Below are 15,215 nucleotides of genomic sequence, written 5' to 3' on the forward strand. Positions count from 1 at the left end.
ATTGTTCATTTTTGTGGTTCTTCTTGGTGGTGGGTTTTTTTTACAGTAAATTCCCATATTGGGCTACTCTTATATATCAAAACAAAGTTCCTGTTTTCTGTCTGGTTATTGTGAGAGACAGTTGCTTTATAACCAGCAAAATCCATTCTTTGGCAAAGACATGCACTCTAGGAATTCTGACTTCCTCTTAGTTTTTTGGGGACTTATGTGCATAATCTCTAAAATGCAGCAGTTCTTCTTCTTCTTCTTCTCATTATTATTAATTTGCATCTGTATTAATGAGCTATGTTATTGACCACCAGATTTGCAAAACTCAGTTCTGTTTTTGTATGTGTAAAACTTTGTGTCCTGGCTGGATAAAACCCATAAAATATCTGTCCATGAAAATCAGCTCAATTGGAAGCCTAACCAAGTCGATCCATAAGTGCAGAAAATTAGCTGCTACAATGGATGGTAGCTGCGAAGAGCTTTCTGAAAACTTTTTCCACAATGGCAATCAGCATCAGCCTTTGTTATCCTCGAATACAGCAATCATAGTCACTAAAATTCAGTAGTAAATTCCCATAGACTTTTAGAAAATTTTGTATTAAAGCAAAGTTTACATCTTGAAGCATGGTTGAGAATGTTTCCTTTGCCAATATTACAGAGATTGTTTTGGGGTTTTGATAACATTCAAATCTCCTGTTTCCCTTCAGTAAACAATACTGAACAACACTGATAATGAGACGCCTGTGCAGCTGTTCCGGCTGGTACTGTGTTTTATTTTGAGTGAATCCCTGACCTCACACACTGTTACTTCCACCCACAGTGCATTCCTCCTGATGAAGCCTGCACCTCTCTCAATGTTAATATGATCTTGGCCATGATGCAGAATAAGAAGACATTTACCAAACCCCTTGCTGTAATACCCCATGAAGAGAAACCAAAAGGTAGCAATATACATTTTGAACCTGTTAACATAGCTATATTGCATTATATAACGTATGAGAATTTCAATGGCAAAAATGTGGCTCCAAGCACTGTATATTCTAATGGGGCTGCTGTTCTTGCAAAATGTTATTCATTTATAGATCTGGGGCACACATCTCCATAATATCTGAATGCTGGCAGTCATGTCCTTTTTTAGAGCTATTTTACTTCTTTATGGTAAAGTAGCTTGGCTAGGCATTGAGAAAGGAATACTCTTTTTTGTGCTATACAACAGTATGGGTTTCATAAGTATTAATATGGTAGAGTTGCTTCCAGCAATTCATTCTTATTTAGAAATTGAAATCAGTACTTTATTATCTGCTATGTAATTTCTTCTTTGTGGTTGTAAATATTTATTTTAGTATGGCAATTATAGTAGAATTTTGTAAAGCAGATGGGCAGCCTTAGGGAAAACAGTTCCGTTAGAAGATTAGATCGTTAAGAAAGAGATAAGAACTGTTAGCATTCATTTAGTTCTGTTTGGTTGGGGATTGAGTATATTAACTCATTTATAACCTTTATGAAAAATGTAAGTGTAGTTTCATGAAAATATACCGATTTCCTGAGTGCTATGCTGCACACGATCATTTGGTATGGCTTTTAATATCCATAACCCTACATTAGATAGACCTCCTCTGCAGTACTCCCCATAGAGATAAAAAAGATAGGTAATATTATGGCTTTACCTTCTTGGAAGTCAGAAGGCAAAATGATGATGTAAAGCAGTGGTCTCCAAAGTGGGGTGTGTGTGCACTGGACAATCCATTGGGGTGTGGGAAGAAAATATTAGAACTTCTATTTCTATAAATATACATATATTGGGGGTGTGTGCTCAACATTTTTTTTACTGATGGGGTGCGCGAATATAAATATACATATATTGGGGGTGCGTGCTCAAATTTTTTACTGATAGGGGTGCGCAATCAAAAACGTTTGGAGACCACTGATGTAAAGGTCGATAAAGAAGTGACCACCCATCCACTTCACTTAAAATCTTTTGCCTCCTTGTTCTTGTCAACATGGAGCATTCAGCCAAATCTCCTTGCTCTAACCTGCTCTTTCTACTTTGCTCTGAGAAAGAAGAGGAGGAGGAAAGAAAAGTCAGAACAATTAAGCAAGAGGTGACTTCCAGGATGGAAAGAGAAAAAGCAGAGTTGTTTTGGTACCTGCTCATCTGTGGCAGGCGACTGAGTATAATTGGGGGGGGGGGTTAAGCTCCCACCCTGGCCTGCAAGGCCCCCAGCTTCGGAGTGCCTCGAGGGGGAAGGGAGACACAGACCTTGTCAGTTTTGTCCTGGGGGTGGGGGAAGGGGGGCATGGCCAGAAACTAGCCAGGGCAGCACCTCAGGCAAAAGGGAGGTAGGAAGGGGGATTAAACTCCCCTGTCTCCCCTCCGTCCTGTGGACACGGGGACCCCAGCTGGGGTCTGCCCGGCTTTCCACCTTGCTGGCCACTCGCGCTGTAGGGGGCATAGCTAGAGCCAGCCGGTATGACCCTGTCTTGCCCAGAGCTGGGGCTGTGGGGCGGGGCTGAGCCAAGCCAGCCCATGGGCGCTGCTGAGGGCAGGCGTGAAGGAGCTGGCCCGGGCTGGGCCGCAGGGGTAGAACCCTTCCTAGCCAGCTGGGGCTTGGGCTGGGGCTTCAGGAGCTGTGCACCTAGATTTCTCCCAGCTCCCCGTGTCCAGGCCAGGCTGAGCTGCCATGGAGCCGCAGCCAGCTGGGAAGGCCCTGTCCCCAGACCCCAGCCCAGCCCAGGCCGGCTGCTCTGCACCTGCCCTCAGCAGCACCTGCAGCTGGCCCAGCTCAGCCTTTGGATAGCGGATCAGCCTGGACTGACTTCAGGTCAAGGCCTTTCCCAGGTGGCTGTGACTCTGTGACAGCCTGGCTCAGGATGTATGGGTGGCAGCTGGCCAGGCAGTGGCATGGAGGTGACACTGCTGCAGCTGTGCGCAGGTGCCTTGGCAGCCAGGCTGGCTGTGTGAGATGAGTCCTTCATGCCCGCAGCTGCCTGGGCCAGCTTAGAAGCACCAGAAGGCCCAGAGCCTGGCAGCTGCCTGCCGTGGAGGCTCATGTGCCTGCAGCCACCGCTGCCACACCCAGCAATCACCAGCTAATGTCTGGATGGCTAATTTTTTTTCTAAGCATCTGTCAATACCTTGTTCTCTTTCTGTAGGCCACTTTTGACTTGCTCAATGGCTGTGGTCTGTTCCTTTTCCTTGTTACTACTCCAGAGCTTTGTCCTTAAATGCCTTCCCCTGGGAGCAGGGAAGGGTGGCATCTGACTAAGTAGGCTGTTACCTATGAAAGCATATGCCTCTCTGAACCAGTTAGTCTCTGCCATGTCTTCTGCCTGGGAACAAAAAGGTGTATACAGAAGTGCTCCATGTTTGCTTTACAGCACTGTTATTTAGAGCACTTTTTATAGCATTATAAAGTTACAGCACTCTTAAATATGACAGAAGTGCGGGGTAGGGGGGTGGCACTCTGAGCCTTCCTGTACTCTCCAAGCTAGGAGGCAGAGGGCTCTCCACAGCCTCCTGGGGCTTCTCCACTAGTCAGAAATTTGACCAGCACTCAGAACCTATTTAAAGTACTGTAGGTTGCTAAAGTGCTATAAAAAAAAACACTTTAAATTGAATACTTCATTTAACAAGGGTTGATTTAAAACGCTGTACTGATTTTAAAGTACGGTAAAGCTGTGCACTTCATTACATCACGGCAATAAAGCGCTTTAAATAGCAAAAAAAAAACCCCAACTTCTGTACAAACCTAAAAGATGGGAATTGGAAGTTGGTATATTCCTCCCTGTGTCTCTGATTTAAGAGTTCTGAAGAAAGTTAAGTGACACTGGGCAAAAATAATTCTTTCATCTGTTAACTCCCAGATGGCTTTCTGAATATGGTTAGCCACCAGCTTGTGATGAGCACTGATCTCTTTTGATCAACAAGAGCACATCATGGCCCCAATCAGAGAAATACTGAAGTTGTGTATTAAGAATGCTTTGCAGTTATAAGCAATACGGAGCATCCAGCACCAGTGCTCTTCCTGCAGCATTGTTGCATTGCATAGTGCTGAAAGAAGCAGAGCTCTTTCCTACTTTTTCTAACATTTTTTCAGCTTTCTCTTGGAGCCTTTTCTTCAAATCTGCCGATGTTGTGTTCACTCTTCAACCTAATTGCCTATTTACATAACCTTACAATGGAGAACAGTTGGCTGTAACACTTACATGTGGAGGTGTTGTATTACTGTCTTTCACAAAAGCTCTTGCTCTTGGGAGCTGCTCCTCCAAGGTATTTTTGTTTGCTTTGCAGGTGCTTTGATGTTTTCCATTCAGACCTCTTCGGGGGAAAAGAATCATTAAGCCACTTCCTCTAGAAGCAGCCACTTCAGTTGCATTTTTTTTACTAGAGAAATGAGAGTTATGTTTTTTGATAACCTCTATTTACAGTTTTTAACACAAAATCAGTTTTTCACCATTTCAACGTTCTCAGAAGTGGGAACTTGAAGTCATATAAATTAACCAATTGTTTACATAGGCTTTGTCCTAAATCTTTAAAAGGGGGAGGAAATGTAGATCTTGGAACAAAGGCAGTCTGCAAAGCATTATTAGCTTTGCAATGAAGGTTTTAGAAAATAAAGTTCTGGGCTTATTTATTAAGAGTGATGAGCTACTCTAAGGGGAATCTGTCTGTTAGGACCAGGTGGATTAAGGATTTTTTTTATGTTCTAGGCTCCTTGCCACTGCAGATTGAATAATTTCAGCAAAGAGTTGTTCAGTTGTGTTGCAATCTAGCTGTAAACCTTCCCTCTGGATTCTATATATTTTTGATGGATCTTAAAATCTGCCCCATACTGTGGCAACAAGTTGCTATATTCCTTTCAAAAACTTTGAGTGTAACCTGGAGGCATACTGTGCCAATGACATAGGGCAGTTTTTAATGTGAAGGATGATATGCTCCAACTACTTATACTTCTTCAGCCCTTGCTAGATAAAAGGGTAGAAGCGTAGGATGGGACATCAGATCTTGGTATCCTGTGCTGCAGTACAGGGCATGCTGTTTATTTACTAGTTTTGTGGAGAATAAAGCAGCCCTGAATCTCCACCCTTACACACGCTCGTACAATCTTGGCCTGGCCCAGAATAAGTGAAACGTGTCCTTAAACTTTCATTTTTGAATCTCCCATTAATCCAGCCAAAATCAATACAGTCGTGACCAACAGCTTTCATTGTATAACTGTCTTTAAAGGACATTATCAGATAAGAGTTCCTAACTGTCTGGCAGCTGGCTTCTGTCCAAACTGACTTGGAAAGGCTTCTACCCTGATCCTGACGTCAATGAACCCCTTAGGCATGCTCCGTGGAATTCACTGATGTAATCCAGTTTGACCTTTGGGGTGGGGTGGAATGAGAGTTTTCATCATTGTACGTATGTGGGTTGTGTGATGGGGGAGGGAAGGACAGGGACCAAAATCCAGGGATTGCATCCTGCCAGTGAAAAGAAGTCAGTCACTTTTCATTCTTTTCTTGTGTGATCTGGTTGTACTGGTTCCAGTTCCCAGAGGCCTGGAAAGCTTTGGAACTAGCTTTTCTGGCACCTGAATTGTGATAGAAACACACACTTTTATCTAAACTATTTTGTGCATTTATATTGGTTATTTCTAGGGCCATGTGGCAAAATGATTTGGTGTTGTTCAGCTTAGTGGCTCATTCAAGTGTAAACAGGCAATGAAAATAAGTTTTCCTCTCTTAAACATTCCTACATGGCCCATAGGCTGTGCATTTGACATTCTGATGTCTCTGTGTCAATAAAGTGTTAGTTTATGTACACTTAAGATAATTTTTGTTTACATTTATAGTGTAGCAAATATAAACTAAAATACAATGTGCTCACTTCTGTCTCCAAAGAGGAAGTACAATTCTAGTACAAGTCACTGGGAGCTGTACCCATGTATGAAAAAGCAGATTGGATCCAGTGGACAGATCCCCAGTTGGTGTGAACTAATTGGTCATAGTTGCCAGTGAAGAAAACTGATTTTTGCCTAAGTATATTAGTTGCATGTCTGTTCCTTTATGTTTATGGAGACATGGAAAATATGAACTATTGTTACAGATTCTTGTGTGAAAATACTTCTTACCAGAGCCTCTCTGACAACAACAGCAAGGAAGTGCATTGTAACATATTCATAAAATAAATGCATATTATCTGTTTTTTAGTTTTAGCTTGGCAATTTAATTAGAGGATTTTAATGGCTGTACTTGGAGATCAAAATCTTCCATTTGTTACATGCGAGGCTGTTTGAACTTTCTGAATGCTTTCCAGAGAGTCAAAAGATGGGGATCAGAAATCCTTTAACTTTAGTGCTGCAGTGCCTGCTTTTTAGTGTTTAAACAGCTTCTAGTACCACGGAGCTTTGCTAGGGGACATAAGCAACAACTGTTTCTGTTTAACTCAGCACATCAGCCCATGTTTTATAAAATTCTTTTTTAGTACAGATTAAATCCACAAAAAATTAGAGGCAAATATTTAATGTAAATATGGTACAATTAAAACTATGTGTGTGGGCCTGATCCTGAACTCTCCCCTCATGCAGACCTCTGTGATTAATGTATTCTGTTGGGAATGAGTAAACTGTAGAACTAAAGTTAATCTTTCAGCAAATGGATTTACATTCTGAGCTCTCGTTCCCTCTTGGGCTAGGGACAAACATTCAAAAAGCCTGAGGCTGAATTGATTCAATCTTTGAATGTTAGTCTAACCTGAATAGGCTAACTTACTTTGTAACTGCACAGACATCCCAGAAATGCAGGCACATACCTGCAGTGGCTCAGTCTAGAAGCTGGGGGGCACTAGAGCAGCCCTCCCATCCCTTGCACAGTACTAAGCTGAGGGGGGCATGGCCAGGCCCAGCAGGATGCTCTTTTTAGCCCAGCAGGGAATTGATAATAGTGTTTATCACTCCTAACTCAGTGTTTATCATCCCATTAAGAAAATAACAGAGGGACATTACCTTCTACCTAGCGAATACACAGACCCATCAGCAAGGCAGAGGGGAGGGGGGAATTCCTGCTTATCAGGGAGAGGTGAGGAGGAGGGAGGAAGCAGCTTGCAGTCTCTGCCGGACTTGCAGCCAGAGAACAGAGGGGAGGGGCCAGCCCTACCGTTGAACAGAGAGCCTCACCCAGCCCAGAGAGCATGACAAGATGCTGGGGGTGTCTGGTTTATCTTAAACCAGCAAGGGGTCTGAGATAGACATTGCATAAACCAGTTTGACCCAAATCAGTTAAGTCTGATACTGCATTCAACCATGTTTATGTCAAACCAGTTTCAGCCATTTTCAAACTGGTTTATGTGCACTGAACATCTGTTCTGTTACAGGTTTAAACCAGTTTCTGATTACTTAAACCAGATTGTGTGTAATGCCTGTCCCTAGCTGGTGTTTAGAGCTTTGTGTGCTACCTCAATCTTTGTGTGCTATCTCAAACTTTAGCCATTTTATTTATTTATTTTTTTGGTAAAGAATTCTACAGGGTCTTTGTATAAAGACAAGCTAGATTTATGTTGATTTGTTAGGAGACAGTATTGTGATAGAATATTTTGTTGTATTATAGGTGATCTAGTCTGACTGTGGCGTGAAAGAAGTGTGCTTCCAGGGGCTGGGGGTGCATGGTGACCACCTGCAGGCGGTGGCGGTGGTGTCAGCGCCAGGGGCATGGCCACGACGAACAGGGAGCTCCCACAGGTGGGGCAGAGGGGTGGCAAGAGCCGACTAGCGACCACTTGCAGGCACTGCCATTGGCATCATCCCACCAATGGACTGTGGGATGTTTGATGGAACTCTTCCAAGAATATTGCAGATTTCAGGCATAATGTACAATAGAACACTAACAACATATCTTTGTTGTTATGCAGCTTTTCCTCAATGAATCAAATAGCCACTTTCTGAACGTTGAATGCCAATGTTGGCTAATACAGTGATTCCTTAAGATGTGGAAAAGAAATTGCACTGCACTACTAAATAAGAGAATTTGCATCTCAGAAATGTCAGGTTACCATTTCCTTTTATGTGGAACAGGCTAGCTTTCACTGCAGCAAGCCATGTTATTGGAACTATTCCTATTACATTTGCTCTGTAAGCCAAGTGAAGAAGCTTGTAGTCTTGATGTTTTGGGAGCTAGAACAAACTGTTCAATGCAGTGATGTCTGGTTTTTTTTTCACTGTACGTCATGCACAACTCCCACTGACTGTAATATGTTCTGGGGCTGTGCATCTAGAGGAAAAATCAATAACAGCATAAATACATAAACCCTATTAATTTTGCATTACAGGTTTTACAAACTCACTTCTTCAGCTTTATATACCAGATCCCAATGAAATCTCCTAAAACCAAACTGTATCAGAAGTGTTGCATTCTATTTCTCTTGACACTTTGGCATCCTTATATCACATGTTTTTGGCCGAATAAGAATTAAAGGCATATAGATAAAGCCCATTGTATTCTGTGAAAGTTCTTTGTTGTAAAATCTGTCTCATTTCACTGTTCAAATTATACGAGGGATGGAAAAATTGATTTTTTTTTTATCAGTGAAGAGAACAAAGTCACAGAAGAAGATCACGTGAGTGACAAGCATTTTTTTTCTGTACAAAGATATGGAATGTGCTTTAGTACTTTAGCATTTCCACATGCTTCACTTGGAGCTGGCTGCTAATACATTAAAATTACACACCTTTTCCTGGACCTCAAAGACTCTCTTCTCTCTTGTGTTACACAAAGCTCTACCAAGCAATCCACATTAAAATCCATTGGAGAGGAACCGGATGACTTGGTGGGGGACTGTAATGTGATACAGAGCTTATCATTAACTGGCAACCTTGTTCTCTGGGGAGAGGCCAATGACAGAATGAGTATGGGAAACTAATTCCCGTTTCACTTCAGGAGGCATTTAGTTCAAGGCTAGGATATACTAACTGAGCGTGTGGACAGTCTTTTAGCACCATTATGTATATTCAGACAGTCTGAGAAAATTAAGGCTGAGATTAAAGTAATTGTACTCAGTGCAATATATACTCCAAAATAGATGAATGAAAATGCTTTTTTTAAAAAAAACAGGAATTAAATTCTTAAGCTTACACAAATAATCCTTAATCTTTTCCCAGTTCTCACATCAATGTTTTAACCTGCTTGTCTAGTTCACCTAGGAAGATGATGTACAGAAGATAACCACATGTTAAACTACATCACTGTAATTTTTCTCCTGGTAAATACACACGACTTTGGCTATTGCAGGCATATGTTTCTAATGATCTAGTAGAATTTTGGCCCTTTGATCTAATGGGTTGTTTAGGGTAGTTAATTCAATGGCATCTTAAGAGGCTCTAAACTGTAGTTGTTGCTTAGCAGTACTTTATTAATTTTCTCACTGTATTGTTTATCCAGTAATTTTCTTTGGCAAGTTTCCAGTAATTTTATTTCATAGTTTCAAATATCTTTTGGAACTACCATAATGTCTCTTGTCTCTATAGCAAAGTTGATTTCAGTCTTTTTTTTAAAGATGAATATGTTAAGTACCTCATCAAATCTCATAGCAGAAGCATCCAATACATTTAGACATGCCAGAATTGAAATGATATGCATCGGTAGCTGGGTTGTCCAGAGGTAAACCATGGCTCACAATGCAGGATATTTAATTAGAATAATAGCTTGGATCTTTGGCTTTTGTGTTGGCATAAGTAGTTGGAGAGGTAGGTGTCTCTTGACATTTGTCTTAGTAAGTTCTGTCACAGTGATACCAGTCATGTATATAGTGGAGAGAAGAGAAGCCAAACAAGAGAAAGTAGGGGAGACTGCATTTTTAAAGACAGAATTTTCCATATTTTTCTAGTGAATGCTCCTGATAATATTTTGATATTATTTCAAAGAATAATATCTTTATTATCATAGCTATGATCTTTATTTTCCAGTATAAATAACAAGAAGAGAGAGCATTAGCTAATAATTTACACTGTGTTTTGTGGTGTGTGTATAGCATGAATCAAAACATATGGATGTAAACTGGTCAAAATGAGGCCTATTGTACCTGGAGGCAGGCTTTCTTAGAGGGAAAAGAAGAATAGTTGGCTGTTACAATGATTTAATATGTTAGTATCCCATGATTGAAGATTGGTGAGTAGTTGGATGAATGTGGTAATCTCAAAACAACCTTAGTAATCAGTGCTCTAAAGAGCTCTGCACTGGGATAATGTGTTACTGCAAGCCAGAATTGATGATCACTGGGTGGGGAAGTTTTGTGCAGCACCTGCCAGCAGCACATAACATGCTGAATGCACTCTCTACAATGGCTATGTTCCTCAGAAGGATAATCAAGATACACATGGAATTTTTACAAACTAATCCAGGTCAGTTGATTCTGACTGGATTTCCTGACATTCCTAGTTTTTAAAATTACACACTATTTAAAGACTTTTTCAGGATGCAGTGCTGAAGATGGCTTGTCTTGCATGCAGGGCATTATTATTGATTGATTGATTGTTTGTTTATTTTAAACAGGCCCACTCCCTTCCAATCCCAAAGTGAGTGGACCACAGCCACGTAAGTCATTCATATGTCTGCCCTTTAAGTCTGAAACCATTGTCTAGCAAGTGATCAATTAATAAAGAGAATTATCCTAAAGCTTTTGAAGATAGAGTACTTGTTCTAAATTCTAGAGCAGAAAAGAATGGTCTGTGGCTGTCAGCAGTAGAGATATTCCCACTAATTTTGAGAGGGAGGAATTCAGCACGTGAGTGTAGAAATTAGTATGTGCAATTGCAGTTCTCCAGCATCTAAGAAAACCCACAGCTGTAATAAAATGTTGGACCAGTGACTTTCAGTCTTTGTGAGATCTTTTCTCAAAATGGGTATCAGGACCATGCAGAACTTAGAGATGGGAGGAAAAGAAAAATGATAGCAGACAGGTGAAAGCACAAAGAGAAGACTGGAAAGTGAAGCTGGAAAAGGTAGGAGGGGGACAGAGCAGAATGGAAAGAGTCCTTTTCTTATCTGGGGTCTAGACAAGGCACTCAGGTTAGCCAGGAAATAGTAAATTATACTTCCTTCTGCCCTCTACCCCAAGCTTTCTGCAACTCTTGCTTGTTAGTAAACTCCCTCTTCAGAGGAGAAGGTAATGCAGTTGTGAAAAACATAACTCATTTTAATGGACAGTTATACTTCAGATATCAGCAAGAAACAGTTCAGAAAGGAATCCATGGCAGAAACAGGAGATAACCCCTCTGAGCTGCTACCTGACTGCTCTTGCAATTGTAAATCTGCCTGTGCATGCTCAGAAAGGCATTGTAAAAAGCTCCCTCAGGGAGGTTACCAGATTTTCAGTTTTAAAAAAGAGGACATCTATCAGGGAGAGGAGTGGGTAATATGATGGGGGGGAGTGATATGCCTGTGCTCTGCTCGTACCCCTCACTCCTAAGCCATACCCCCCAGCCCTGCTGCTGCCCCTTACTCCCAACCCACAGTACCCCATCCCCCAGACCATGCTGGTACCCCTCACTGCCAACCTGCAGCCCCCTGGTCCCACTGGTGCCCCTCACTCCTGACCTGTAATCCCCTGCCCTCCCAGCCTTGCCAGTGCCCTCCACTCCTGACCCGCACCCCCCTGTTCCCCCTAGCCCTACAGTGTCTTCTGGCAACCCTGCCCCTGCGAGCACAGGCACTGGCCTCAGTGCTGGTGGCCCAGTCACGTAGCTCTCTGCTGCTCCCAAAGGGCCCCCCTTCCCCCTTTCTCTGCTGGAGGGGGAGCTGTCTCCCCTGTCCTGCCATAGCTCCAGCTCCAATACCTGGAAACCATGCTTCCCTCAGTGTTGGCACCTGCCCCCTCGCATACCATCCCCTCCACATGCATGCACGCAGTCCCCAAGCCCTGGCCAACCCCTGCCCCTCACAGACTTATCTGCATGCAGCTTCTGGGCCTGGTCCTACCAGCATGTGATAACCCTGCCTCCAATCACCCTCTCCCTGCTCCCCTCAGTCCCAAGCAGCAACTTGCTAGGGCAAACCAGGAAGGGGCAGGAAAAACTTCAATGCTGAGCAGAGCAAAATCCTAGACATTATTTGATATTTTAAAAAACTGTCCATACAAAGGTGGAAGGACCCAAAAAGAGAACACGTCCAGGAAAACCCAGATGTATGGTAACCCTACCTCAGCAGGCTCTGGGGTCTTAAAGGTACTATACTCAAATGAATGCACAAATTTAGCACCAAGAGAATTGTTCTGAGGAACAGCAGATAATACTGCTACCTGCCTCCTACAGGCGCTTCTGTTGGGTGGAAGAAGCCTTGTGGAGGGAAGAAGGAAAGTGATGGATGTGTTCATAGGAAGCTAGATAGAAAGAAATTGCACTGGGAGATGCAGTGGCTGAATCAGTGCATTCCCTAGCTATCCTTCTTCAAGCCCCCTCATCAATCAGCCCAGACCTAAGCATGAATCAGGAACTGTGTTCAGTTCTTTTCCGTTACCTGCCCAATTATTAAAATGTTATTCACTAGCTTACACTATTTAATGTGCTTACTGGGAGACATTAGTCACAGAAGAAAAATTACCCCCCCAAAATTGATGCAGTAGGAGAACAACATTGAGGTGTTACTGATCAAAAAGGAATAAAATACAAAGGCTAGAGGTTGCTCTAATTGGGTAATTAACATTCAGAACAATGCATATAGGAACCAGATACAATATCATATAAATTGTACTTAATAAAGATCCTCTTGCCTAGCAACTGATTTTTTTTTCTTTCTATTTTTGTGATCTGGACTTAATTTCAGTTATTAAACACACTGCCAAATATGAAAAAACAATTGCTTCTATTTATGTTTTTGCTGACTTTTTTGTTGGCTTCACTTTTCACTAAACAGCAGTTCCGGTCTCCACCTACATATAGAGCTAAAGTTACAAAGAATATGGAGGAAAGTTGGCTTAAGTGGCAGGACATGTGAATCCAAGGGGATCTTTTACTAACACATCACAGCTTTTTTAAAAACACATTAAAGTTAAACTGGTATTTAATTTAAAACAAAAAATAATTAACAACAAATGTTTGTTTAATTCTGAGCAGGGGACTGTTGAGCTGGGTTTTGGTTTGTGACACAGAGCAGTTTAATAAACTAAAGCAAGTCTTCATGCTAACCTCTGGCAGTCTGCGCACAGTCTTTCCTTACTCAGTGGTTGCATCTACATGTGCAATTAATGTGAAGCAATAAGCTCCAGAGCAGTTTAAGCCAGAGTCAGCTGCTCCCAGGTGCAGCGTCTGCACATGCAGCTGGGACAGCAGCAATTTGAGCCAGGGCTGACCAGGTGCAACTTATGCCCCCAGTTAGTGTCTACACTTGCATTTCAGTGTGATAAAGTACTATGCTGTAAGACAGTAGTCTCCCCAACAGTACTATACTATGGTGGAGTTAATTAGTTTACTGCGCTCTAATACTGGCACACATGTAGATGGATTATAAATTATTATTGCAGAGCCAATTAGACTACTCTGCAGTAAAGTGCACATGTATGCACCCAGTGTGTTCCATAGCATCCTGTTTGTCTAAGTGATGTCCGATTAAATACAAAAAAGTAAAGGACGTCTGTGTGAGAATGGGAGGGAAAATTGTTACAATCACTTTTTAGCCTTGAAAGTGGGAGAACTGGATTTTTACAGTTTTTGTTTGTTTGTTTGTTTTTTAATTTGTAGCTGTCTTCTATGGCCTGGATACTCTGACTGTTGTGGGCATCGCCTTTGCAGCATTTGTGATTGGAGCACTGCTGACAGGAGCATTGTGGTTTATCTACTCACATACAGGTTAGTAGGATTTTCACTGGCTTCCTCATGCATGTGAGACATGGCAGCCTCTGCATGTGATGCATGATAGGTTGGGAAGGGAATATGGTGGAACACATTAGGTAGGAAACAGAAAGCAGAGCAACAGATCAGGCAGGGGGCACAAGGCAAGGAGCAGTACATAGACAAGCAGATCAAGTAAGGAGCACAGGTAGGGAGCAGAAGGCAGAATGGCCAATTGGGCACCCAAAAGGGATGAAAGCAGCACTCTGGGAAGATATTAAATTGTGGCACACCTGCCTAAAAGGTTGGCTGCTAGTCTGCTCTATAGCATGTCACAAGGTAGGATGTAAAGGCACAGCCAGAAGTGACAATTTTTGCCCAATCTGGTCACAGTGGTCTATAGATGTGACCAAACATAAGTGCATAGCTGCAGACCACTTCAAAGATGGCCAGTCGGGTGAAAATCTGAACCCTCATTGTATGAGTGTTCAGGTAAAGACATTTCAAAACAGCCTCTTCTGTAACTTGTGTCTGCACTGCTGGCTAGCCTGTCACTGTTTTCAGAATGGGCTGGTGGGAAGGGAGCAGGGGAAGTTCAGTGTGGGGTTTTTTCAGTCCCCACTGGAGGGTGGGGCAGGAGTATTGAAGTCCCCCCACCCCTTTCAAGGTGTGAGGGCTCCAACTCATCCACCCTACCCTTCAAGGCTGGTTGGGAAACCCTAGAACAGTCTCCCTCTGCTCCCTTTCCCCGCTCCCATTCTGAAAACAGCACTGGCTGGCAGGGAGCTGGCAGGGAGGAGGGAGCTGTTGCAAACCAGCTGCAGGCTCACAGCCAGCAGCTAGATTCCCCTCCCCTCTGGAACCAACGGTGAATTTCTGTTTGGTCTGGGGAATTGTTACAACTCAGAACTCTTCCTACAAAAGGTTCTGTTATGGCAGAGAGCTGCACTTCTTGTCTGCACCCTAAAGCTTAGGAATTGAGTCTCAGTATTCTTCATTAATGTCCATGCCCTCCCTAAGCTGTTTTCCAGCAATTCCCCACAGCAATCTTAAGGTGACTGGCACATATCTAGATCTCTCTGCCTAACAGGAGATGTCATTTGTTTTGCTATGGGTTTATGGGTTATAAATCAAAAGATTTCCCATCGCTGAACCTGAAAAGTTATGTGGTATCTTGGAATTGCAATAAGTTGTTTTGTGACTCATGCCATGGCCAGTAATGATTCTGTGACTGGTATATAGTTCATAGAATCATAGAAGTAGGGTCGGAAGGGACCTTGTAGATCTTCAAGTGTGACCCCCCCGCTTGGGCAGGAGAAAAGCTGGGCTCAAATGACTCTCACCAGGTAGGCATCAAGCCTCTTCTTAAAGACCCCCAGGGTAGGAGCCAGCACCACTTCCCTTGGAAGTTGGTTCCAGATCCTAGCT

General features: G+C 42.7%; 1 protein-coding gene across 5 annotated transcripts in view; it reads left to right on the forward strand.

The window, feature by feature from the left end:
* The window catches only part of TGFBR3 (transforming growth factor beta receptor 3), a 190,857-nt gene that overhangs the window by 166,149 nt on the left and 9,493 nt on the right, over window positions 1-15,215 (forward strand). For 4 of the 5 annotated variants that reach the window (XM_019531117.1, XM_019531116.1, XM_019531121.1 and 1 more), the window contains 3 exons: window positions 809-929; window positions 10,516-10,557; window positions 13,698-13,805. In XM_019531117.1, coding sequence (XP_019386662.1) covers window positions 809-929; window positions 10,516-10,557; window positions 13,698-13,805 — 271 coding nt within the window. The remainder of the gene's footprint in view (window positions 1-808; window positions 930-10,515; window positions 10,558-13,697; window positions 13,806-15,215) is intronic. The other variant, XM_019531119.1, reaches the window with a different exon arrangement.

Source organism: Crocodylus porosus, unplaced genomic scaffold, assembly GCF_001723895.1.
Source record: "Crocodylus porosus isolate Cpor-Errol unplaced genomic scaffold, CroPor_comp1, whole genome shotgun sequence".
Classification (NCBI taxonomy): Eukaryota; Metazoa; Chordata; order Crocodylia; family Crocodylidae; genus Crocodylus; species Crocodylus porosus.